This window comes from Podarcis erhardii, assembly GCF_964252035.2.
Source record: "Podarcis erhardii genome assembly, chromosome: 7".
Lineage (NCBI taxonomy): Eukaryota > Metazoa > Chordata > Lepidosauria > Squamata > Lacertidae > Podarcis > Podarcis erhardii.
In genome coordinates, this window is record NC_138511.1 from 61,970,301 (window position 1) to 61,997,603 (window position 27,303).

Genomic DNA, 27,303 nt, shown 5'->3' on the forward strand with positions numbered 1-27,303 from the left:
TCTTAGACCTGTGGGGACATAATTTATATGTTGTATTTTGTCTTTCCACCAGGTCAGTGTAATTATATCAACTGTATTAATATGGACACTTTTTTCTAGAAGTACGGATTTCCTCTTTTATTCCTGCATGTTCGGTTGTGCAAATAAGTCCACGAAAGGGTTTACTAGTGTATCTGTTCACATACAACCTCACCTGGTCACCTAGAGAGATGTTCATTCCTTACCATAGGGGACCAGATATGCTATTGTTTATACCCCTGTATTAGATAATATTGAGACTTCCATACAGTTTATGAGGTTAATTAATATAACCTTCATTTTTACTTAGTATTAGGTTAATGGTTTCTATTTTTAGTTTCTCTACTTGCTAATTGCCAAAGGGGGAGAAATGGCTGGAGAAAAATATGCTTATGATGTAGCCGCTTCAGTCTAGGCTTATTGGGGGGCCAGTGAGGTGAGTGAGTGGGGAACTAAATAAGGCTTTGTTTGCTTGTTTTTAAACTTCATATTATACGCATAGCACTGTTTTATTTGTTACTCACCTGTGGTGCAAGTCCATTGGACTCAATAAAATTTACTTCTGAATAGATATGTACAGGCTTGAGCTGTAAATTGTATATAATGCTTTTCGTGTTTGGAATGCAGCCTGCAATCCCCTGCTGCTTTCAATGCTTGCTTCTGGAAGAGTCTTTGCAGGGCACTTCCAGATGACCTGTTTATTGAGCATTCATCCTGATTTGTTTGTAGCAAGGTTACCAGATTTTTTTCAATGAATCCGGGGAAACTTTTCAACTTCAATGGATTTTGTATGGGGACTGATGTGTAAATCCGGGGACTGTCCCTGGAAAATGGGAACGTCTGATAACCTGAGTTTAGAGTACCTGCATCAAAGCAGGTGCTTTCTCACATTCCAGTTCATTTCCCTATCACAGTGTTTTTCAACCACTGTTCCGCGACACACTAGTGTGCCACGAGATGTTGCCTGGTGTGCCGTGGGAAAAATTGAAAAATTCGAAAGATTTAAAAATAAAGCATTTTATAATTTTTCATATTTCTGTTTATAGTACTTATAGTACTTATAGTTCTGAAATAGTACTTACTATTTCATAATAAAGTAATTATAAAATACTTTCTTTGTGTTTATTTGATTCCTATTCAAGATAATTACTTTATATATAGTCAATATAGGCACAGAGTTAATTTTTTTATTATTTTCTAAAGGTGGTGTGCCTCGTGATTTTTTCATGAAACAAGTGTGCCTTTGCCCAAAAAAGGTTGAAATACACTGCCCTATCACTTTTCTAATCTCAGAAAGTCCAATCTTTTGGGGGAAACACCTTTGTTGCGCAAGGCCTCTCAAAATCACCTACAATTGACAACCTGTAACAGATTTAATTCCACCCCGAAATAGTGACAGTCTGGGAAGGACCATAATTCTTAACAGTCAGAGCCTGATTAATTACCAGTGATCACTTTTTGACATGTGGGGTGTATCATCTAGGCAGACTCTAGAGTTCAAAGGCAAAGTGGGAGGAGGGTCAATTTGGGACTGTATTCTTGGCCAATCCATCTTAGTTTATCGCATTACCATTGAGGCATTCTGCTCCCAGGGTCTACAAAGAGCTCACTTTCCCACCGAATTCATTAGTTCAAAGCTCTTCTGCTTTGGTGATAAGAAGGAATTAACAGGACGGAATTCTTTGTTGAAGCCGGGTGGAAACTTTGTCTTTGCTTGAGTAAATGTTATGGTCCTTTCACTTAATATAATCATTAAACTAATGTCTCGACTCCTGTATGGGGTTGTGGGCAGGAAATATCAGCATTAGGTGATAATCAGTGAATCAGACAGAAAAGGTGGTGAGGAAACTGGTGATTAATCTTTATGGGTAATGACTTCCCACGCTTCATCCATGGATGGATATTTTTCAAGATGACAGATGGGTTGGGGGTTTGAACAGCTTTAGCTACGAGATGAGACCTCACCCAGAAGTAAGGTAATTAATCCAGGCTTGGTTTCCTTTTCTTTCCAGGGCCCACAAGGTCTCAGAGGATATCCTGGAATGGCAGGCCCCAAAGGAGAGATTGTAGGTACACTAGGCAGAAGGGAAATGGTGAATGAGCTGATGATGTCACAACTCAGCGGGACACCATTTGGGGGGTTTACTTTTGTCATCGGAGCACAAAGAGTTTGCTATGAGTCCTAACGTCTGCTTCTTTTAACTCTGTGTTTGCATAGGGCCCTCAAGGTTATAAAGGCATGATTGGAACCATTGGGGCTGCAGGGCCACCGGTAACTCATTTATTCTTCGTTTCTTGGATTGTTTTTCTGGTTAACCCTACACGTTCACTATGGTCCCATGTTTGAGGCCTTTGACCAGTGGTGTTTGGTGAATTTTTTCATAGGGGAACAGAGATGGCGCCATCTTGCGAGGGTGATTAGCAGGAGAGGGGGATGTCCTGACGTCGCACGTGTGAGCGTTGTGCCTCCCTCCTTAAGCCAGGCAGAAGCTTCAAAGGCTTTGGGAGGGAAGCACCAGGCCTCTGACAGGATGTTGGAGCCTTGTTGCCCCCTTGCCAAAGCCAGATGGGCTTTGGGAAGGTGGAGGAAGGGCTCTTGGATCCTGTCAGAGCATCAAGCCTCCCTCTTTTAGCTGGGCAGAAGCTTCCCAGACTTTGGGAAGGAGGCGCCAAGCTTTAATACTTTAATACTCTAATTTAGGGAACTAACCTAGTTCCCCATGTCCACTGACTGCACGCTACTGCCTTTGACAGCATGGATGGAAACTGGATTGTGGGTGCAGAAGTCTCTTCCTTGGTTTTTGCTAGAGGAGTTTTCTTAGAGGATAATCTGAGCACATGTCCCAGGAGCTGGACATCAAAGGACATCAGTTCCCTGACCCCACACAACTTCTCCTGGAGCACAGGGCTTGGCTGTTTACCCATGTTCCACTGTGCACCACACGCTAAAAGGAACTCGTAGGAGTTACCGGCCCTGAAAGAAGCATTCATAAAAGATGTTAGAAACAACATTTTGCCCTGCTCTCTTTTGAACTAGCGAACATGGTTAACACAGCATGTAATGCAGCCATTTCTTAAACTCAAATAGTGGCTCCCTCAAGGGTTTCAATAAATCATTGCATTTATGGTGTACATTTCAAATTTTCAAAGTGTGTGCTGTACATGAGTTCAGCTAACCATCTTCTTCACATTCAGAGGCGGAGCCAGCTGCTCCGGCACCCGGCACGGCGCACATGCTGTGCACCTGGGGTCAGGGCGAGCGCCCCAGGGGGGTGGGGTGGCGATGTCACCCCCCCCTCAGGGATGACACCCAGGGTGGGCTGCACCCACCACACCTCCTTCCTCCACCAGTGTTCACATTTTGTGTTTGGTCTGTTGTTAACCAGTTAAACTTTTTTCTAGGGGGTATCCGTGTTAAGTCTTTTTCAGAGTCTTGTAACCTCACAAAGCTGGTCAAATGGGGCTAATTCTACCATTTCCTGTTGCTGTCCTTTGGGTGCTTTAACAGTTGCTGGGTTTTTTGTGTGCTCTTTTATTGGATATATATTTAATTGCTTTGTGTTACACACACATAGATATATGCCACTTGGATTGCTTTGACAGAAAAATGAGGAAGAAATAATGAACTGTAGAGCCTGATGCTGGTTATTCTGTGTTATTTGCATATCTTAGATGTGGGGGAAGAAGTACTGGGCCTTAAAATGACAGTGGCTTGCCTAAGTATGTTTGTGATTAAGGGTTTTTTGTTTGTTTCTTTTAAACCAGCAACTTCTTGGTTTGGAGCTCTCACACTTACTGCACAATCAGACTCATTATCAAAAGGGTTTACTCTCAATTTAGCAAGCATAGGGATTACAGGATTAGCCACTCCCCCACTCTCAAAAGATGTAAGTTGTCTATCTATAATCACCTGGAATCAGAAGCTCTTCCCAGCTCTCTGGCTCTCCATGAACAAATTGAATCAGGCTTCAGGGACATTAGAAGGATCCATGTTGGAGTCCATGTTCTCTGGGAAGGATCAGTAGAGTGCTTCCAGATAGTTGGGCATGTTGTGGGATCAGTGCAGTGTCACCCAAGTTCATTGGCATTAAAAAGGTCAGCCCATATCCCTGCTCCTCTTTATTTATTTATTTTTTTAAAAAACCCTCTGTTGCCACTGACCATTTTGTGATATCTCAGTAAACTGCCTGCAATATTAATGCCACGTGTTAATTTTAGGAAGGCTTGAAAATGTTCACTTTCTTTTTCATTTTCTATTTTAACAATAAAATATTTGTTGTAGGGGGAAGAAGGACCCAGGGGGCCACCAGGACAGGCTGGCGAGAAGGGAGACCTTGTGAGTAAAACATTTGACTGCAGCATTCAGTTGAATCATCAGGAGATAAGCAGTTTCATGATAAGGGTGCTCCTTTGACCTTTTTTGATCTCTTGATAAACCCACACCACACCACCCTATCCCAGGGGCTCAAGAGCATGTGACAACTCTCACTTCAATTTCATTAATTTATTTCATTGATTTTAGATATTTCAGTTATATATCCCATCTTTCCTCTAAGGCTCTCAGGGCAGCAGAGCATATATTTCTCCCCCTACCCCCTTTATCCTTGCAAGAGCCCTGTGAGGTAGGCTAGGCCAGTGGATCCATGCCAGTTTTATGGCTGAAAGGGAATTTGAATTTGGCTCTTCTAGATGTGGAAATAATAATAGTGATGATGATGATGATGATGATGATGATAATAATAATAATAATAATAATAATAATAATAATAATAATAATTTATTTATACTCTGCCCATCTGGCTGGGCTTCCCCAGCCACTCTGGGCGGCTTCCAACAAAATATTAAAATACACTAATGCATCAAACGTTAAAAGCTTCCATAAACAGGGCTGCCTTCAGATGTCTTCTAAAAGTCTGGTAGTTGTTGTTCTCTTTGACATCTGGTGGGAGGGCGTTCCACAGGGCAGGTGCCACTACAGAGAAGGCCCTCTGCCTAGTTCCTTGTAACTTGGCTTCTTGCAGTGAGGTAACTGCCAGAAGGCCCTTGGCGCTGGACCTCAGTGTCCGGGTAGAACGATGGAGGTGGAGACACTCCTTCAGATATACTGGACCAAGGCAAGGGCTGTCACTCAGTGGCAGAGCATCTCTTTGCATACAGAAGGTCCCAGGCTCCATCCCCAATGGCATCACTAGGTAGAATTGGGAAAGGTGCCTGCTGCCAATCATGGGAGACAGCGCTGAGCTGTATGGACCAAGGGTCTGACTTCCCATGTTCCCAATAGCACTGGAAATTCACTTGGAACTGGGCCTCTTAGAGACGGCAGGGCATGTTCAATTAGAATTAGTTCTGTAATCTGCATCTGAAATTGCTTTTTGAAACTCTCCCAAGAACCTGAAGGGAAGAGCTTCCTGACCTATGCTTCCCTCCCCCCAGCTGTGATGTTTGAACAATACCGCTCCTTCCCTCTTTATTTCACCGGGGCAACAAAAACCTCAGCTCCTTCCAGGTTCCACTGGCTCATTAACTCAGCCATCATCAAGATGCATGTTGACTTGCCTTCAGTACAAACGGGATTACTGGGATTCCAGCCTCCCTGCTGTAGCTGAAGAGAGGGGGGAGTTGGAGTCTAAACTTGTATCATGAACCTTGCTTTTGAAATTTATCCAACTACTTTCCTCCTGTCTCTCACGCACACACTCCCTGGGGCCAGCCTAAGACATTTTGCTGCCTGAGGTGAAAAACAAAATGGCACCCTCCTCCTGGTCCGGATTCTAAAGCTGATGGGACTGGCAGTTTGGGCCTGGCCCATCCATGAGGCAAGGTGAAGCTCAGGAGCAGCAGATCTGGCCTCCCAAGAATGCACTGTCTGCTGCCACCGCTGCTGCCATGGTGGTGACGAAAGCTGTGGCACGCTCTTTGAAGGCTGGATTTGCCTTCTCCACAGTAGTCCCCCCGCCACCTCTACAACAGCCCCTTGGTGAATAAGAGGCACTGCCGGTCTCTTTCCACCCCTAGTGTAATGGCGGGAGCAGCCCTCTGCAGACACATGGGCTCTGCACCCAGCCAGTGGGTTTCAGATTGGTGTCCTGTCCCCCCAACGGCCTTTGATTCCCACTTCAATCGTCGGTAGTGGGAGGGGCGCCATTGTGTGGTTTGCCTCAGGTGCCAAAACATATTGGACTGGCTATGGCCAGTTGAACCTTCAGCCCCATCAGCACCATGCATTTAAGGTACTATTATGATAGGTTATTAAAAAAAAAATAAAATTGGTTGGCTTTTAGTTCCACTTAGCTAATTGGTAGCATCGGTTCACAGCTATGCTTTTGATTTCCAGTACAATGTGCAGTTACTTGACGATCGAAACCCCAGAGGAATTTAATGCCACAGGAATTCCCTTCCTTCTTGCATTCAAAAGCCAGCCATTGATTTTCTGCACATCCAATGTCTTGTTAAAGTTTGGTGGGTCAGTTGGTGGCAGCTATAAGCAGTGCAGAAAACACAGCCAGAAGCTCATTCAGATTTTTGTGGTTGTCATTTCCTTGGTATATTAACAATGGGTCTTTCTGGGGGGTTACTTTTTTAGGGTGCTCGTGGTTTCAGGGGCCCTCAAGGAGGAATGGGGCCAAAAGGGGGACAGGTAAGTATCTCCTTTTTTCTGACCTCCATCTTGGGAGTCCAATGGTGTTTGGGGGAGAAAGATGAAAGTAAGATTCCTTGATTTCCTGCTTGGAAATCAGCTTCCAAATTGACTGAAAACATGTAAACATCCAGAAACAGTATTACATTTTTCTTCTTTCCCCTTTGCTGTAGGGTCTTCCTGGGATTGATGGCAAAGATGGCACCCCAGGTATTCCTGGGGTGAAGGTAAGAAGATGCCCTTAAACGATGTAATTTACTCTTTGTTCTGTATGCATTTTCTTTTGTGTTGTTTATTGTTCTGTCACAATTGTAACTTGTTTGTCTATATACAGCAACAATGTTTTGTTTTGTGTTGTGTAGGCTCCTATGATGTTAGTAATGGGCCCCACCTGCTAGTCTGCTCCCTAAAATATCACATATTTTGTTAAGTGCAAATGGCTTTAGATAACTATTAGGTCCATGAATTACCATATAGCATTTATTCAACACAAAAAACCCCAGCGGCAATCTGTTGTTGACAGGACAGTTGGACATATAAAGGGCCCCATTACATTCAGTAGCTTAGGTCCTCATCAAACCTAAATCCAGCCTGAGTGAGGGTTTTTTGATGGGAGGGGCAGCAAAGCAGCTATACCTATCAAGTCTCTCTCTCTCTCTCTCTCTCTCTCTCTCTCTCTCTCTCTGTATATATATATTTATATATATTATTTCAGAAAGCTAATTTATGGACCAAAGTCCTCCCTTCACAACCACCAAGCACATGTGACACCTCCCCTCCATATTTTTTATGGTGCCACCACTACACAAGACCTACTCCCAGTCTCATTCCTGTTTGGCAACCATGTCATGTCTGAATGGGCCTGTTCTCCTTCTTCCCTTTCCCATTTGTAGCAGTTGCTAAGCAACACAGAGCCCATGTTGTCCTTTTAGTTGTTAGGCCTCGCAGGTGCCCAGACATCGCTTGTGTTTGCTTAGCAATTCCCAGAATTACAACCCCCGCAGGTAATTTTTGTGTACTAGGCCACAGAGAGGCTGGGGATGCTGTAACAGTATTATTTTATTTCCCCCCGTAATTGTGCCCTAAGTAGTTCATGACACCAGAACAACAATACAACAATGCATATTAGTACAACCAAGAGTCTAATCCTAATTCGGTTCATATGCAATGGGTTGTATCCAACTAAGTTCTACTCAAGAGTAGGCCCATTGAACTTAATGGGCCTAAGATACTTGCATCCATTAATTTCAATAGGTCATTTCTGGGTAGGACTGACATTGGAAGCACCCTGCTTAATAATCTAAATGAACAGTTCATTTTGTTAACACTAACCTTATAACATTTTAAAATATCAGAAATTATTGGAATTATCCATAACTAAAACACAATATTATGTATGAATTATATCGTAATAAATGATAAACATTTGTGTAGTGCTTTCAGATGTTCAAAGTGCATTATCTAGCTGTAGTCCTTACAACAACCCTGCAAGTTTATTCAGTATTACTATTATATTATTACTAGTATCACTAGTATTACTGTTACTATTATATTCTAGTTATAGAATATATCACCATATTCTGGACTGGGGGGACTGAGGCTGAGAATTGCTGGGCTGAGGCCACTTAGCAAGTTCTGGCAGGAGGAACATTCAAACTGGGAGCCTCATAATATTTGGTTCAGTCTTCAGAATGCAAAGAGATCTTGGTGTGACCTTTGCTTGATGTTAGGTCCCTGTGAGATCCCATGAGTCTCCTTTCTGTATAAGCAGTAAGATGGTGTTCCCTTCTGTGAGCCTGGAGTTGTGTTCCTACAGCTACTGAAGTTTTATTTTTTTAAAAGACAAAATTGTAAGTGCTGCAACCGTGTCCCGTCTTGCTGTTTCTCAATATTTGCTTCATTCTTTCCTGCCTCCCATTAATGGCTATTCTTCTGTCTTGTAGGGAAGTGCAGGGCAACCAGGTCTTCCAGGGCCTCCAGGCCACCGAGGCTTAGCTGTAAGTATTATTTCAAATCATTTTATTATATCACCTGAAGGTAGTTTGGCAACCTTCCTAGTTTAGAATCAGCCCAGTCAATTTATCCACTGGTGAAAAACTGCCACTGCTGTATTTCATTTAAAACAAACAAACAAAATCTTCTCGTCTGTGTAATCGTAAAGCTCTTATTGAATATGCGTTGGGAACACTGAAGATTGTGATTCAAACTAGAAAATTGGATATTACTGGGTAGTTTGGGAAATCTTTAGCTGAAATGGACAGGTTAACTGGATAATGTGGCTGTGGATGGGAACTGGGAATTCTCAGGAACTGCTGCAGAGATGGGCTCCTTAGGTCAGGAGTGGGGAAACCTTGACTCTCCAGCTGTTGCTGAACTACAACTCCCATCAGCCCCAACAAGCATGGCCAATGGCCAGGGATGGAATGGAATGATGGAAGGGATCCATCAGGGATGATGGAAGTTGTAGTTCAGCAACAAATAGGTTACCAAAGGTTACCCACACCTTTGTTAGATATTTGAGCAATAGCTGTAAAGGTCCTCAATTAGGGGAACATATGGCACTGTGGGTTAAACCACAGAGCCTAGGACTTGCCGATCAGAAGGCCGGCGGTTCGAATCCCCACGACAGGGTGAGCTCCCGTTGCTCGGTCCCTGCTCCTGCCAACCTAGCAGTTCGAAAGCATGTCAAAGTGCAAGTAGATAAATAGGTACCACTCTGGCGGGAAGGTAACCGGCGTTTCCGTGCACTGCTCTGGTTCGCCAGAAGTGGCTTAGTCATGCTGGCCACATGACCCAGAAGCTGTACGCCAGCTCCCCTCGGCCAATAAAGCAAGATGAGCACCGCAACTCCAGAGTCGGTCACAACTGGACCTAATGGTCAGGGGTCCCTTTACCTTTACGTCCAATAACATATGATTTTAACATTTAAAAAAAACAAACCATAAGCATACCATAGATTCATAGAATTGTAGAAGTGGAATGGACCCTGAGGATCAACTAGTCCAGGCATAGGCAAACTCGACCCTCCAGATGTTTTGGGACTACAACTCCGATAATCCCTAGCTAACAAGACCAGTGGTCAGGGATGATGGGAACTGTAGTCTCAAAACATCTGGAGGGCTGAGTTTGCCTATGCCTGAACTAGTCCAACACCCTGCAATGCAGGATTATGCAACAGTGCCACACAGGGATCAAACTTGCAACCTTGGCATTATCAGCACCACACTCTAACCACTCTATCCCGGCTGCCACATGTTGGCAGAACTCTGCTTATAAAAATGATCCACGTGGCTTATCTAGCTGAGTGCCACATCCACCAACCATCTGTGGTAATGCATTATCTAGTTTCTCTCAGAAAGAATTTCTCTTTGGATTTGGACCGAGAAACCCACCCCTCCCCAAGCCAAAGAAGGGAAGAAATTCTGGTATAATAAATATGAAATTATCATACAATAGATAATTTGGGGTTGCTGTTTTTTTTTTCCTTTCATTGCAGGGCTTGCCAGGCACACCTGGAACCAAAGGTGGCCCAGGACAGAAGGTGAGTGCCTTGACTTAATAATACCACCTGCTCCTCTTTCCTTTTAAACAAGCCTTCCCCTGGTTGGGGCTGATGGGAGATGTAGTCCCAAACCTCTGGAGGGCAACAGTTTCAGGAAGGCTGTTATAAACCATATACAGATGGCCACCGTAGGCACATTGATGGATCAAGGAACCATCAAATGCTTTGAATTATGTCTTTTGATGTTTTAAACAGGGTGAACCAGGGGGTCGTGGACTGGCAGGCTCATCGGGGGCACCTGGGAAACTTGTAAGTAAAAAGGGATCTCCGCCCCCCATTATATTTTGTTTCTTAACTTTAAAATATAGACACTTTAAAACAGCAGACACTAAGAGCTCTGCAATATATCCCAGTCTCTGAGGTTTCCTTGCTTATCCAGTAGGTGTTTGCTTCCTGCCACCTTTCTCATAATTTATTGTTAATTTATTTTATTTATTCCCCCCCCTCTCTCTCTCACACACACACTTTTTCACTTTTGCTGTTTGGAGAACCTCATTTTCTCTTCTGCAGGCTGTGGGGTTTTTTGGGAGTGAGAGAAATTGTCTTCTTGGACTCACAAGCACTTTCTATTACATTAATGATGCTTCTGCTATTAATAATGTATATGTAAATGACATCTCTATGTTGGTTGGTTTCTGTTAGTTGCCTTGGTTATATCCCATGAAAATATTCAACATTTATAAATGAAGTTGGGCTCCTGTTACTCCCCACTGCAGGGGGAGAAGGTCCAATATGGCTTCACCTGCGGACATCAGATGCTTGCATTTGAATGGCAAAGAGGTGCCAGGGCAAAGCAGGTGTTGCTTTTGGTGCTTGCACTTTCCTGCTGTGGACAGCAGGGGGCAGCACGAGCCTATCAAATTCTTAAAAGCAAGTAAAGGTTGTGCTGCTTTGAAAGAAGTGCAAATATAATGATATTGAATTACTGTAATTCTGTGCAGTAATTTTTTTTAGCTTCCTTCCATGGCCGAGTAATCTTTCTCAACCCCCCCCCCCAGCCCTGCAACAAAGCAGACTTCAGGCCTCACCAGACTTATGTCTGGGACTGGTGTGATTTGCAGATATATTCTGTGACCTAAACAAAATAAAAAAATTCCTTCCAGTAGCACCTTAAAGACCAACTGAGTTAGTTCTAGGTATGAGCTTTCGTGTGCATGCACACTTCAAAGCTCATACCTAGAACTAACTCAGTTGGTCTTTAAGGTGCTACTGGAAGGAATTTTTTTATTTTGTTTTGACCATGGCAGACCAACACGGCTACCTATCTGTATTCTGTGACCTGTCATTGACACAATAATAGTGAACTAGTGGTGGATTTATACTGGACCCTCCTCACGTTGTTCCACTTTGTGAGTTGTTCTGCAATGCTTATCTGCTGTTACCACATTCATGCTGTCTGGAGGAGAACTTTTGTGCTATAGCACAATAAAAGTGGTACAGAAAAAAATAACTGGAGCATTAGTGGTATAAAAAGTTGCAGGACACGCACTGAATGGAAATGAAGCAGTATGTCCACCCCAGAACCTTCGCAGGCACAAACGTTATTGAAAGTGGGATTGCGTATCGCTGCCCTGATACCATCATGAGTGCAGATTGTCATCAATGCACAAAAAGGGGCTGTTCGTTCCTTAAAACCAGATCTTCAGTTGATGTGTTCTGTCATTCCCATTCAGGGTGAGCCAGGACCTCAAGGAGAAGCAGGGCCGCAAGGGATTGCTGGTGTGAAAGTAAGTCTTTTAAAATTAATTTCTCTGTAAGGTACAGATAATGTGGAAGCATTATGGCAGTGGGGGCAGCAGACCGAATTGCTCAACTAATATCAGTGCATCCCTAGAGCCTTTTGCAGTTGAGGCAAATGATTCCTCAGAGTAGAGTATTTGCTTCAGGGGGTGTGATATTATCCCATTCAGAATCTGAGGTTTATGCAGACCAGCCTTCCTCAGCCTGCATGATGTTGCTCAACTGCAAATCCCATCATGGCTGACTGTTGGCCATGCTGGCTGGGGCTGGTGGGAGTTAGAGTCCAATAGCCTCTAGATTGGGGGAGGCTGGTGTAGGCCTTGTCAGGCAGGGCGAAGGATGTCTTGTCCCTGTGGACATATTTAGCTCACAGTTATGGCAGAATTGAACATCTTGACCTCTCCCCTTCTATTTCACAGGGAGATCGGGGTGAGAGAGGCCCAGTGGGTCCTCCAGGAGTGCAGGGGAAAGTGGTGAGTATGAAAAATTCAGTCCTTGAATTCAAATGCATTCCTTCTCTTTCTTTCTTCTGAAAAAAGAACCAGAGCTCTTTTCCAAGAGCTCCGTTGGATGGTGGTCTCCCCTCCGGGCACTTCTATCTCTGTTTCGCCTCAGAAGAGACCATCAGAATCAAACTTTCATCCTAATGTTTTCTCCAAGGAGCTCAAGGTGACGTACATGGTTCTGCCTCTCCTCATCTAATCCTCACAACAACTCTGTCAGGTGCTGTAGGCAGTGATTGGCCCAAGGTCAACCAGGGAGCATCATACCTGAGTGGGGATCTGAACTCAAGTCTCCCAGGTCCTAGGCCAACTTGTATATACAGTTGTGCCTCTGTTTTCGAACGTCTCCGCTGACAAACATTTTGGTTTTCGATCACGCCTCAGAAGTTGGACATGCCACGCAGCTTCTGCTGAGTGCAAAATCTGGAGGCCTAGCTGTCGGCTGTTGAGTCCTAAGCACCTGCATGACACGGAGGTGATATTTGGGCTTATTTGGTGACTGTGTGAAATATATCTGTTCTCGTCTCACCTCAGGAGCACTCTTGCAGCCAGATTGTTTTTGTGACTGTGTGGCTCTATGGTATCATTGGATGGTAAAATTAATGTTAAATTGCTGTTTTAAGGGTTGATTTTAAAAGTCTGGAACGGATTAATCCATTTTGCATTACTTTCTATGGGAAACTGCACCTCAGTTTTCAAATGTTTCAGAACTCGAATGGTCTTTCAGAATGGATTGCATTCAAAAATCGAGATACCACTGTACTTTGAGCCTGCTGTAGTGTCTGTTGTATCATTGACTATTTTATTGTTTTTTAAAATATATTGTAAGCTGCCTCAAGAACTTTGGTTAGTAGGCAGGGTATAAATAACTTCCAAATAAATAAATGCCTGGACAATCTCTGTTTGTGGCAGGCAGCCCATGGTTCATGATTGTGGAAGGACTGGAACACCTGCTTTGCATTCAGAATGTCCACTTTCAGTCCCTGGCAGCATTTCCAAGCAGGGCTGGTAGATACCCCTGCCAGACTAGGATATCAGCCTCTTCACTGTGACTTACTTTCCTCCTAATGTGTTTTATCCTTTTCTTTATTTCCAGGGTCCCAAAGGAGAGCAGGGCCCCCCAGGAATTCCAGGCCCACAAGGTCTCCCAGGAGTTAAAGGCGGCAAGGTACCATTGTCTTGAACTCTTTGAGCAGAGTGGTGTTGAGGATGGAGTGACATTTGGCTTTTCTGCAACTCTGGAAATGTGACAGCAGGTTTTGAAACTTCCAAAGCCGCTTTTAGAGCAGATCCTGCAAACGGAGCAGATTTGCATAAACACACATACTTTGCATAGATGTGGACATGAGGATGGGTGGGAGGAGGCAAAGAGGAATATCTCCCAGAATGCACCAGGCTTCTTATGCCAGGCCTGGGTTCCACTGAGATGAACCAAAGCTCTAGTTCCCACACAGTGATCCACACAGTGTGATGGCCTGTGTACATGAGTGCAGATCTACACCAGGGATTCTAACTCCACTTCAGTTCCAGGTCCAACTTAGTGTTTAAAATCCTAAACAACTTAGGCCCAAAATATCTAATAGACCCCCTCCTTCTGTACAGACCCCTCCAAATGTACAGATCAGCAGGGAGAAGGGACCTCTTGGTAGTCCCACCTCCCTCAGAGGTCCATGGTGTGTGTGACCTGGGAAAGGGGATTCTCTGTGACAGCCCCTAAGTTGCAAAATGCCCTCTTCATGGAGGTGTGTCTGGGGTCTTCACTATCATCAGCTTATTTTCAGGCATATCTTCTTAGCCATAAGGGCTAGAGCATCTTGCTTGATTCACTGGTGTTTACTCTGCAAGTCCCTTTTCCGTTGAAACTGGGCCTGCACACACTGTGGTCTGGTTTGTGGAAGGTTTTTGAGAGGCTGATGAGTCATTTGTCTTTTCTATCTCCAGTGTTAAGCTGGAGTGGGTGGTCTATTACTGGAAATTTATATAGAATTCAGCATCTCTTGAATCTCAGCATTTCCCTCTTGTCTGCTCTAGGGCTTTCCAGGAAAAATTGGGCCCAAAGGTGACATTGTAAGTCTTTATGATTGATTTTTGTCTATTTTTTACTGCTCTGTTTATAGGGTTACATTGGTGTGAGCAGCTGGAAATTTACTGCCTTCTACTTTTGCCATATTTTATTAATTATATTTTTCATCTTGCACCTTGAGTATAAAATGCTCCCAGAGGCTAGCTAACAAACCATATTAAAAAGTCTTATGCAATTAATCCATAAAAATCAACAACATGACAAACAGTAGGAGATAAAACCTAGTCAGTCAATAAGTAAATAAGGCGGGCAAAAAACCCACCAGCTTAGGTTGTCTGGAAGATCCCAACAAATCTAGAAAAGGACTGCTGGACTCTGCTGCCCGGGAGGACTCTCCTGCGTGTGAGTGTCTGAGGGCCCTGCTCCTTCCTGCCACTCACCATCTGGCCTGGGGCGGGGCCTGAAGCCTCATAAAGGACTGCTGGACTCTGCTGCCCGGGAGGACTCTCCTGCGTGTGAGTGTCTGAGGGCCCTGCTCCTTCCTGCCACTCACCATCTGGCCTGGGGCGGGGCCTGAAGCCTCATAAAGGACTGCTGGACTCTGCTGCCCGGGAGGACTCTCCTGTGTGAGTGTATGGGGTCCTGCTCCTTCCTGCCACTCACCATCTGGCCTGGGGCAGGGCCTGACGGGCCTCACTAGAACAGTTGCTGTTACTGCCGGAGGGGTGCAGAGTGCTTTTAAAATGTTTTAAAATTTTTATTTTGGATTTTTTGTATGTGGGGGTGTGTGTGCGGTGGATGTTTATTGGGCCTGGGAATTTGTTTGATTTTATGTTTTTGTAATTTTTGTAATTTTTATTGTTTTTTGTTTATATTGTCTTATTTGTGGTTTTTTGTTTGTTTGTTTGTTTCTTAAAGGGGTTATTTTGTTCTTAAGGGGAGGGGTCAGGGCTGCCGGGGAATGGGCCCCAGCCCACAAAATGGCTGGGATATGCTTCACAGGGGGGAATGCACTGGGACAACCGATCTCAGTGATCACGGGTAGGAGGAGGAGTTACGCTAAGACCAGACCATGTCATTACAGAGGAGGCAGGTTTAGTCGTTGTCTGAGGACTATCCCTGCCTCTGGGTCTGGTCCTGACCGGATGAATACTAGAATCAGCAAGGGATACCCACATGACCTGAAAGTGTTGCTGTGCAATGCCAGGTCAATGATTCATAAGACCACTGCCATCCATGACTTGATCATGGATGGAGGACTTGACCTGGCATGTGTAACAGAGACTTGGTTGGATGAAGCAGATGGGCCTGTCCTTGCCGCTGCTTGTCCACCAGGTTTCTCTTACGCACAGCAACCCAGGTCATGTGGGCGGGGAGGGGGGGTTGCAGTGATTTTTAGGAAGTCATTAGTTTGCACCAGGCGTCCTATTGGGAAGACCCAGTTTTCTGAGTGCATGTTCTGGAAGTTGGGCAATAGGGGCAGTACAGGATTCCTTTTGGTGTACCGACCTCCCCGCTGCACCAAGGATTCCCTGCCCGAGCTGCTTCAGGTCGTGGCGGATGTTCTCCTGGAGACACCTAGCTTGGTCGTCCTAGGGGATTTTAACATCCATGCCGACACGACCTTACAAGGGGCCGCTCGGGACTTCGTGGAAAGCATGGCCTCCATGGGGCTGTCCCTGAATAAGTCTGGCCCAACCCATAGCCGCGGACATGCCTTGGACCTGGTGTTTACCTCTACGGATGTTGGTGATCTGACACTAAGTAAAAGCGAAACGAAAGAAGTGCCATGGTCAGATCACTTCCTGGTGCAACTGGACTTCTCCGCGACCCATCCCCTCTGCAGGGAGGTGGGACCGATTCGGATGGTCCGCCCCCGCCACTTAATGGATCCAAATGGTTTCCAGAGAGTGGTTGGGGATGCTTTATCCCATGTTGATGGCCTTTCAGCCGATTCCCTGGTGGCCCGCTGGAATGTGGAGTTAACCAGGGCTATTGACTGTTTGGCTCCGAAGCGCCCTCTCCGATTGCATGAAGCCCGGAGAGCCCCGTGGTTTTCCACGGATCTGAGGGCAATGAAACAATCGTTGAGACGGCTAGAGCGCCGGTGGCAGATAACTCATTCTGAATCTGACCGGACACGGGTTAGAGCTCAACGTCGAGCCTACCAAGTGGCGATAGCGACGGCGAAGAAGACTTTCTTCACCGCCTCTATTGCATCTGCAGAAAACAGCAGCAGGAGACTCTTTCAGGTGGTTCACAATTTAGCGGAACCACCTGTAACATCGGGGCCCAGTACGGGCCACATGTTCTCCTGCAATGATTTTGCAAATTTTTTTGCAGGTAAAATCGCTCAGATTCGGGAAGAAGTAGACTCCACCGTGGGAGCAGGGCCGGGGCGGGAGAGTGCTAGAGTCCTGTCTGGTCAAGTTGTGTGGGATCAATTTCAATCTGTTACCTCCGAGGATGTGGACAGGCTGCTTGGACGAGTGAAGCCAACCACCTGTCTCCTGGATCCTTGCCCATCCTGGCTTATAAAAGCTAGCCGGGAAGAACTGGGCGATGGGCTTCGTGGGGTGGTGAATGCTTCCCTCCGTGAGGGAGCCTTCCCAGACCCGCTGAAAGAGGCGGTTATTAAACCGCTTCTTAAAAAACCATCTTTAGATGCGGCCACGATGGCCAATTATCGCCCAGTCTCAAACCTCCCATTCTTGGGCAAGGTGATTGAGCGAGTGGTTGCTGAACAACTCCAGGCACGCCTGGAAGAAGCGGACCATTTGGATCCCTTCCAGTCGGGATTCAGGCCTCATCATGGGACTGAAACTGCCTTGGTCGCACTGGTTGATGATCTCCGGCGGGCTAGGGACAAAGGTGAGAGCTGTTTCCTAGTTCTGCTGGATCTCTCAGCGGCGTTTGATACCATCGACCATGACATCCTTCTGGACCGTCTTGAGGGGCTGGGAGCTGGGGGCACTGTCATACAGTGGTTCCGCTCCTTCCTCCTGGGCCGTGTTCAGAAAGTGGTGGTGGGGGATGAGTGTTCAGACCCCTGGCCGCTCACTTGTGGGGTGCCTCAGGGTTCTGTCCTCTCCCCCATGCTTTTCAACATCTACATGCAGCCGCTGGGAGGGATCATCAGGAGGTTTGGGCTGGGTGTTCATCAGTATGCAGATGATACCCAGCTCTACCTCTCTTTTAAATCAGAACCAGTGAAGGCGGTAAAGGTCCTGTGTGAGTGTCTGGAAGCGGTTGGAGGATGGATGGCGGCTAACAGATTGAGGTTGAATCCTGACAAGACAGAAGTACTGTTTTTGGGGGACAGGAGGCGGGCAGGTGTGGAGGATTCCCTGGTCCTGAATGGGGTAACTGTGCCCCTGAAGGACCAGGTGCGCAGCCTGGGAGTCATTTTGGACTCACAGCTGTCCATGGAGGCACAGGTCAAATCTGTATCCAGGGCAGCTGTTTACCAGCTCCATCTGGTACGTAGGCTGAGACCCTATCTGCCTGCGGACTGTCTCGCCAGAGTGGTACATGCTCTGGTTATCTCCCGCTTGGACTACTGCAATGCGCTCTACGTGGGGCTACCTTTGAAGGTGACCCAGAAACTACAACTAATACAGAATGCGGCAGCTAGACTGGTGACTGGGAGCGGCCGCCGAGACCATATAACACCGGTCTTGAAAGACCTACATTGGCTCCCAGTACGTTTCCGAGCACAATTCAAAGTGTTGGTGCTGACCTTTAAAGCCCTAAATGGCCTCGGTCCAGTATATCTGAAGGAGCGTCTCCTCCCCCATCGTTCTGCCCGGACACTGAGGTCCAGCTCCGAGGGCCTTCTGGCGGTTCCCTCACTGCGAGAGGCCAAGTTGCAGGGAACCAGGCAGAGGGCCTTCTCGGTGGTGGCGCCCGCCCTGTGGAATGCCCTCCCATCGGATGTCAAGGCGATGGACAACTACCTGACATTCAGAAGACATCTGAAGGCAGCCCTGTTCAGGGAAGTTTTTAATACGTGACATTTTAGTGTATTTTTTATCTCTGTTGGAAGCCTCCCAGAGTGGCTGGGGAAACCCAGCCAGATGGGCGTGGTACAAATAATAAATTATTATTATTATAAATTATTATACAAAAGCTAAAATATCTAGAAGGCCTGGAAGATAAAGGTTGGGGGGGGGGACATATCCCCAGGGCCTAAAAGGAAGCAGTGTAAGTGCCAGGTGAGTCTCCCTGAGGAGGGTCTTCAAAAGGCAGTTGAAAAGACCCTCTCTTTGGGCAGAGGAATCTAGAGAAGAGCCTCAGATGATGACCTTAGTAGCTAAGGGCATTGGTGTCAGGAAGGCAGCCCAAGAGGGAGGGGTTTAAAGATAACAGACACCACTTTGAACTGAGCTGGGAAATAGACCAAGGCATGAACCTGCCACCTGGCCCTGTGTGACCAGTGCTGGTCTGAGATGCTTTGCCACTGTAGGCAAAATGCCCTGCCGCTGCTGCCACAGATCCAGGCCCCTGCACTTCCCCCTCCCTGCCTCCACCACCATGCCTGTGATGCCACTGACCCCGCCACCACAACTGCACCCTCATCTGTGGCTGCAAGAGCGCAGTGGTGAGGGGGCAGTGGCAGCAGGGAGGGCAACAGCGCTGTGGCAGCTGCATGGGCAAAGCTCTGGCATGGCTGGTAGCAGCACAATGGCAGGGCGGGAGCAGAGAGGAGGTTGGATCTGCCACCTGAGGCAAATGGCTTCACCTCACCTCACTGAAGGGCCACCTCTGCAGTATATGCGGAACTGCAGTTTCTGGATTGTCTTCAAAGGGTGCCCCATATACAATGCATTGCATTTCTCCAAATGCCAGGTTGTCAGAGCATAGATTACCATGGCCAAGTTATCTCTTGTGCACTAGTGGCTTCAGTTGGTGCTCAGCCTAAGCTGGTAAAAGACTGGACTTTGTAGCAATTCAGAGACAAAGGCGCATGCAAGACATGAGGGAGTGGAGCACTGAGAGGAAACAGGAAGTGTTAGTTTGGGGATGATCATTTGCTATTGTGGCCAGAAAATAAAGCTATTGTTCCTTCCTTATAGGGAGATCCTGGCGTTGAAGGCCTTCCAGGGGAGAAGGGGGAAAAGGTAAGATAGTTTCCAAAACTGTGCCTCTTGACTTGCAAAAGCCAACATTGTCTGGTGGGCAGAATGTTGTAGAGCATTTTTTGGAGCTGGCTCAGTTATGGCCTTATGGCAGGGATGAGGAACCTGTGGCACTCCCAGATGTTGTTGGGTTCCAGCTCCAATCAGCCCCAGCCAGCATGACCAATGGTCAGAGGTGATGGGAGCTGGAAACATCTGGAGGGCCACCAGTTAGACATCCCTCCCTTACAGCATCCTTGTGTCCTTTCTGAAAAATGATCCCTTTTGACTCCTTTTTGTCCCTAAAAGTGCTATTTACTGCAAACATCATCTTCAGCAGCAAGCAGTAGCCAGCTGGGGAGTGCTTCTGGCAGAAAACGGGCTTGAAGCCCAAAGCTATTGCCCTACTCTAAATAAAAGCAGCTGGACTAAGCACACCTGTTGAAGCACATGACCAAGGTCTTGCCCTGTTGAGCAGCCTGGCTGCTGAATTAGGCACCAGCTGGCATTCTGTACTCTCTTCAAAAGCAGCCCCATGTATAATGCATTGCAGTAATCTAAACTAGAGGTTACCAGAGCATAGACAACAGAAGTTAGGTTATCTCTCTCCAGATAGGGGAGCAGCTGAGCTGGGCCACCAGCCGAAGCTGATGGAAGGTACTCAGTGCCACTGAGACCACCTGAGAAGTACCCTCAAGTTGCACACCCGCTCCTTCAGAGAGAGTGTAACCCCCTCAAGAGCAGGCAACCTCCCATCCACCGGGTTTAGGGAACCTCTCACTAGCAGTGTCTCAGTCTTATCTGGATTGAGCTTCAGTTTGTTGGCTCTCATTCAGTCCATTACCAAGGCAAGACCATCGGTCCAGCGCATCCTCTGCCACACCTGCAGATGCGAAGGAGAAGTAGAGCTGTGTGTCATCAGCATATTGCTGACAGTGTATTCCAAAACTCTGGATGACCCCACTCAGTGGTTTCATGTAGATGTTAAACAACATGGGGGATAAAAGCAAACGCTGCAAAACTCCACATTGAAAGCTCCATGGGATTGATCAACACTCCCAAACACCACCCTCTGACAGCGACTGTCCAAGTAGGATTTTTAAAATAAATAAATGCTTTATAGGTTGGGTTGAAAACTGCATAACATCAAGACAGCAGAGATATGAGACGATCAGAGCCCCCCTGAACTTGAAGCATGGGAAGTCCTTAAAAATATATATTTTTTGGCAGAATATTTGGACTATACGATTTGTATTTGTATAATTTGGAATATTTAATGTGATTTGATTGGATTGTTAAAGTGGAAAATTTAGTAATTTTTTTTTTTTTAAAAAAAGAAAGAAAATTGCATAACATAACAAAAACGATTGGTTGATGTTGAAAACAAAATAAAAATAAGAGTATACAATCTTTCATTCCTTAATTGATACTTGCTTTGTACATCGTTTTGTAATTCAATTTAACTTGACCTCCTATCCTCCCATTTCGTTCCCTGATTAAGTTCTTTAAATAGGCACATGGATTCACATGTGGTGGAACTGTAAAATATTGGACAGTTTTGGGAAATGATTTACAACGAGCTTAAGAAAATGTTCAAATGCTCTTTCCCTAAAAAACTTGAAGTCTTTCTGCTGGAAATTATGGGTCATGAAATTCCAAAAAAGTTCAGGAGAATCTTTATGTATGCCACTGTAGCAGCCAGAATCTTAATTGCAAAAGATTGGAAAGGAGAGGATATACCAACTAAATCAGATTGGCAAAACAAATTAAGGGAATATGCTGAACCTGTGAGATTATCAGCAAGGTTAAGAGGCGTTGCAGATGAAAAATCTATCAGAGAATGGGACATATACAGAGTTTATGTAAAAGAACACTATCAAATTACCAATCCATTGGCAGGTTTTGATTGAACTTCTGTGTGTAAAATAGGAAAACTTGATAAAACTTAAAGTAAGTCAGACAACATGGAGAAATCTTAGGCAAGTCCGTCCAAGTAGGATTTGAAGCACCGCAGAGCAGTGCTGCCCACTGCCAGTTTAGGCAGACTGTTGATTATGGTGTGAATGAAATATACATAGGGAGTTTTTCCTCAACTGATGTTTAGAGATTGCCCAAGCAAGCTGTTAAGAAAAAACAGTGGATGATCTTTATTTTTGGTCTCTGCTTTTCATCCGTAGGGTGAATCGGGTGAGCCAGGACCAAAGGGACAGGTGATTATTTGCAAACAAATATGCATTTCCTTTAGCATTGTGAATTAGGTCGGTTTACACCTTTAAATACAAAAAATAAGAATGTTTTATTCTGATGATGATTGGGGAGGGTGGATTGCATTACCTATGGGGCAAAGTGTGTGACTAACTGAAGTTTTTTTAGGTAAGAAAAAACAATGAAGGGGAAACATGCTAGTGACTTAAAAAGTTATGTGGATAGAATTTGGTATGAAGAGAGTGCAAGGAATAGAACCAATAATTTCTCACGCTTAGAAAGCAAGCGCTATGGAAACTGATGGCCAGCAAGTTTAAGGCAATCGCAAGGAATTCCTCTTTCGTGCAGTGCATAATTAACCCTGGAATTTACTGCCAGAGGATGCCCTAATGGCCATTTTCATAACTCTTTTTCTTTTGAAGAAATGGTTTAGATGGGTTTATGGAAGCTATTGGGCAATTAGACATTTTAATCAAAAATAGAATCCTCTATGGCTACTTGGGGATTCACAATGGGGTGGTGGTGGATATTACCCTCATGCCTAGCTTGTTAACTGTAAGAGGCATCTGGTAGGTCACTGAAACATGGAACAGTAAGCTGGTCTTACCCACCATTAGGGATTCCAGAGAATACTGTACAAAATAGATACTGGGGTGGAAATTGTTGCAATGCTTATGTTTCTCCAAGGACAGAACAGAAACCATGCAAGCAGATACAAGCAGTATTCACTATTATTTGCATGCTAAATAATAACAATGTTACGTAAATAATTATTTTACTTTCCACATGTTTTTAATGTTTTCCTTCCACTGAAATTCATTGGAATTGATTGCATAATTACTGAATGTTAGTTTCCGCCTTTAATAGTGAGATTAATAACCTAGGTTTTAGTAGAAACCAAACTGTAGTGGAATGGAAACAGTGCTGACTGTAAAGAACACAGGATGGGACATAAATTTCTGCCTCCTTATGCCCCTGTCCACCAGGCCATTTTTATCACTGTGCATTAGCTCTCCAGGCTTTTTTGAGTCTTGGGCCTCTTCTTAACTAGCATCTGATCTTTCACAGCAAGGTGTCCGTGGGGAGCCTGGTTTTCCTGGACCTACTGGGGATGCAGGCGCACCAGGTATCAGAGGCTTCCTAGGACCTCCGGGGCCCCGAGGGCTACCTGGGGAGCGCGGTGTACCTGGAATGCCTGGGACTCAAGGTGCTCCGGTGAGTTAAACCTGATAATGCTTCATGCTACTACAGAAAACAGCCACACAGCACTATGGTCCGACTCATAGTATAAGACCGATTCCTGTGTATTCTGGCAGTGGCTCTTCAGGCTCTGTCCAAGAGATCCTGTTCTCACAATCTGTTAGCAGGTTTTTAAAATAAGAGGTACTAGGAACTGGAACTGGCTTCTCCTGGATGCAAAGCAAAGGGGCAACTCACAGAGGAAGCAGTTCACTGTGTGTCTTCATGCCCCTCTGTGCTGGTCTTGCCTTCTTCCCGTTACCCTCCTCTAGAGGTGAATAATTCTTGTCTGTGTCTCCCTGCGTCAGGTGCAATTGGATCACTGAGGAGACTGGCCTATTACACCTCTGCATGAATGATTATTCCTCCTTCATGTCAGGATGCATGCCCTGCTGTTGATACTTTGGATGCTCTGAATTAGGGCACAGCACCCTCTCATGGCCATCACTAAGTAGTGTAGACACTGCCTCTCCAAGGAGATGCTATCACGCACTGATATTTGCCCATTGCTTCCTCTTCCACTGATTTGCACACAGAATCTCAGCAGTACCACAAGCAGAGAGTAGAACTGGAAAAGGCACCCTGGAACTGGGCATTGCTTGATAAAACAAAGAGGGGCGAGTAGACCTTCCAGGTTTAGTGACTGGGGTGTCAGCATTCTGCATGGCTTTTTGTCCCCCACTCCCAGTCCTTCATTGCAAGTAGATGCACAGCTGCACAGCTCTATTTAGGTTGCAGGTCTGATAGCACATGAGTCAGATATTTTCCTCCATGTAGAGTCCTGGTTGTGATAACCAACAAATCACCTTGCAGGCCTGTAAGGTTTCAGGAGTCCAGAGCTAACTATGATGGTAAAAAATTGGTGCAGGCTTCAACGGGGGAAAATTGTTAGGCTATGGAATTCATGACCACAAGAGGAATGATGACCACCAGCTTTAAAAGTGAATAGAACAAATGCATGAAGGATTAAGAGCCTTGTAGCTGGTGTTGCTCAGGAATTCTACGAAACCCCCAAAATTGGTGCAGTTTCTAAAGGTTCAGTCTACCGTCTTGACTCATAATGGTGTCCAATTTTATCCAAACACAGATGAAAGCCTGTTCCTTGATCTTGGGAGTCATCATGCAAAATTTAGTTATGATATTTTAAGAGGTGTCAGATGCATAGCAAAGAGACAAACAACTTTTCAAAATATATGATAGACTAGAGGGTTCCACTCTGCTTGCTCTACTTCCCAACCATGTTAGTGCCTCCCGCCCTTCTCTTCTTGGGATGACCCATTCTGAGGTGGATTCCTGGTAGGGCTTTCTTCCAAGTCTTGGCTCAGTCTGTGTGCCTCTTGTACCCCCTAATGACTCAGAGTGTTGTCATTGGTCATGATAGCTGTGTATAATCTCTGGTATCAGAGCCTATGCCTTTGAATACTTGTTGCTGGGAAACAACAGCAGGAGAGGAATACTGTGCTTGTGTCCTGTTTATGGGTGCCTCATAGCTATTTGGTTAGCTGGTATGAGAACAGGATACTGATATAGGCGGGCCTTTGATCTGACCTACCAGGGCCTTTTCTTAGGTCTACTGTGATTGTAATTGTGGTGCGTGACAAGATCTCCTCTCTTTCCACTTTCCAGGGCAGGGACACAGGAGATCAGCACATTATTGATGTGGCCTTAAAAATGTTACAAGGTGAGTACATAGAAAGAACCTACTGGATCTGAACAAGTTGGGTCTGCCTTAACCAGTGTCTAGATTACAACAATGTCCAGCCAGATGCGTCCTATGAACCCACAAATGGAGCATGAATGAAACAGCCTCACCCTTCCATTGTTTGCCCCCAAGTAACTGGCATTCTGGGGCACATTGCCTCTGAAATTGGTAGTCCCATACCTTCTAAAAAAAACCCCAGGGTTGAAATCCATCACAGAATTCACACAGCATTTGCACAGATATAGATATACAATGACTATCAACCTAGCGAACTGGCAGGATTTAGAAAATGATCTTCCACAGCAGATCATCTATTAACTATGAAAATATTGATAGGAAAATGCAACGAATATAGCGGCCCTATATAAGTTGGGTTCATCAGTTATGAAAAAGCTTTTGATGCTGTTGAAACTTGGACTGTACAATGAGCATTATGAAATTGAAGAATTGACACCAGATACAACCAGCTATTGCAAGAAATAGCAGACAAGGCAACAGCAATGTATCATATCCACAGAAAGACCAGCCTAGTACCCTTAGAAAGAGGCATAAGGCAAGGAGATGACTTATCACACAAGCTATTTACACTTGCATTGAAAGGTGTGTTTAAAAAGCTGTTATGGTCAGAAAAAGGAATTAACATCAACAGAAAGTGCCTAAATAATCTATGATATGCAGATGATATATAATTGCCAAAAGTTGACAAAAAGTGCAAGAAATGCCAGCAGAACTAATTGAAGTATAAAAAGGTAGGACTGAAGATGAATCTAGCAAATACCAAAGTAATGTTTAAAGAAGAGAGTGATATACAATTAGAAATTAAATAAAGCAAATTGAATAACGTCTATTTAAGCCAAAAGAATAATACTGAGAATTGAAAATCAAACAGTGGACATAAAGTGGAGATTAAAACAATTGTGGGTGGCCTTGGGAAACTGTATAATGAAAAAAAATTCCTTAGGCTTTAAAGCTAAAGTGCTCAATATGTGCATTTTACCTGTGATGTGTTATGTTGCCGAGAAATGGACCATGACACACAGAAGCACAAACAATGTAAGAATAAAACAATATGGCATGGAATGCCCAATGTTAAGAATATCATTAACATATAGAAAAACTAATAATTGTATGTGACATAGATTGAAAGTTATGGATGGTAGTGGAAAAGGCCACAAAATTAAAATGGCCATACGCAGGACATGTGGTAAGAGGCTGTTCAGGCTGATGAAATTAGCAATGTTAGTATGGAGGCACTACAATTTCAAATGACCACGGGAATGACCACCTATGTGATGGGTTGATGATCTAAAACTCATAGCAGGGCTTACGTGGTTGCAAGAAACAAACAACAGAAAATAATGGTGAGAACTTGAAGAGGTGTATGTCCAAAAAAGGAAGGAAGGAAGGAAAGATATACAGTGTAGTCTTTCTATAGTTTCATCAGCTGCACATTAGTAAATAATGTCCTCAAAATTCAGCCACTTTTGCAGTTTTATTCTGCAATAAAATCTATTGTATTTGGCTACTGGGGTATGTTTTTTTGTCCTAAATAATGCTAATGTGAAAAGTGTCCCATTCATTATTTTCAAGGAAAAAACAACCTGGTCTTTCTCCTGACACATTTAGCACATATTATCACTCCAAGACACACTGGAATTTGGCTTGGAGTAACAAAATGTCCATTTCTTAGTAGTAGAGGGGCAGGAATTTGGTCCAGCATTTAAATGTGAAGCTACCCAATTTGCACTTTCTAAACCAAAACATGAACTCAGCGATCCTTCGAAATGCCCACTTCTCTGAATTTTGCAATGCATTTCCCTAGCCACGGGATGTGTATAAATATGCATATATTAGTGAAAATAATATACAAAATAAATTATATTAGGGGGAATTGCATAAATTGTGTATATTAGGATTCACATGAAAATTCTGATGAATTTTCATGAGGACTGATATGGAAAAGTGGAGAATTGAACTCAAGATTGGAAGAATGAGAAACTGCGAGAAACTAAAATTGACCGATTGGCCCATCCCTATTTCTTAGTTTCTGTCTGTGGAGGTTAATAGCCATTCATAGATCCATCCTCCTTGAATTAATTTTGTTTAAAGCCATAGTGAATTCCATGTGTTAATTGTGTATTGTATGAATACATACGAAAAGCACATTCTTTTTGTCTGCCCTGAATCTGCTGAAGCCAATAAGGATGGAGGATCCCCAGGTACATGCAACGCCTCTCTCTCATTCTCTCTCACTCACTCTGCATTACAGAACAACTGGCTGAGTTAGCTGTGAGTGCTAAAAGAGATGCCATAGGTGGGGCAGGTGTGATGGGACCACCTGGACCTCCAGGACCACCTGGGTCACCTGGTCAGCAAGGGCCACATGGACACCCTGGCCCTCGAGGCATCCCAGGAATCCTAGGAGCTGTAGGACAAATTGGCAACACTGGACCTAAAGGTAAGAGCCCATCTCTGCATGAAAAGCATCATTGAGTTTTGTGGCTCAATTCAAATGACATGTGGCATGCTTCCTCCTCCCCATGCTGCCTCTTCTTCA

General features: G+C 44.8%; 1 protein-coding gene across 1 annotated transcript in view; it reads left to right on the forward strand.

Annotated features, from left to right (window-relative positions):
- The window catches only part of COL9A2 (collagen type IX alpha 2 chain), a gene marked incomplete at its 3' end in the record, with an annotated part of 50,940 nt that overhangs the window by 21,403 nt on the left and 2,234 nt on the right, over positions 1-27,303 (forward strand). The window contains exons 14-30 of the mRNA XM_081870385.1: positions 2,031-2,084; positions 2,237-2,290; positions 4,301-4,354; positions 6,602-6,655; positions 6,829-6,882; positions 8,599-8,652; positions 10,152-10,196; positions 10,413-10,466; positions 11,891-11,944; positions 12,377-12,430; positions 13,557-13,628; positions 14,492-14,527; positions 19,559-19,603; positions 21,778-21,810; positions 22,874-23,020; positions 24,671-24,725; positions 27,016-27,204. Of these exons, the coding sequence (XP_081726511.1) occupies positions 2,031-2,084; positions 2,237-2,290; positions 4,301-4,354; positions 6,602-6,655; positions 6,829-6,882; positions 8,599-8,652; positions 10,152-10,196; positions 10,413-10,466; positions 11,891-11,944; positions 12,377-12,430; positions 13,557-13,628; positions 14,492-14,527; positions 19,559-19,603; positions 21,778-21,810; positions 22,874-23,020; positions 24,671-24,725; positions 27,016-27,204 (1,108 nt within the window). The remainder of the gene's footprint in view (positions 1-2,030; positions 2,085-2,236; positions 2,291-4,300; positions 4,355-6,601; positions 6,656-6,828; positions 6,883-8,598; positions 8,653-10,151; positions 10,197-10,412; positions 10,467-11,890; positions 11,945-12,376; positions 12,431-13,556; positions 13,629-14,491; positions 14,528-19,558; positions 19,604-21,777; positions 21,811-22,873; positions 23,021-24,670; positions 24,726-27,015; positions 27,205-27,303) is intronic.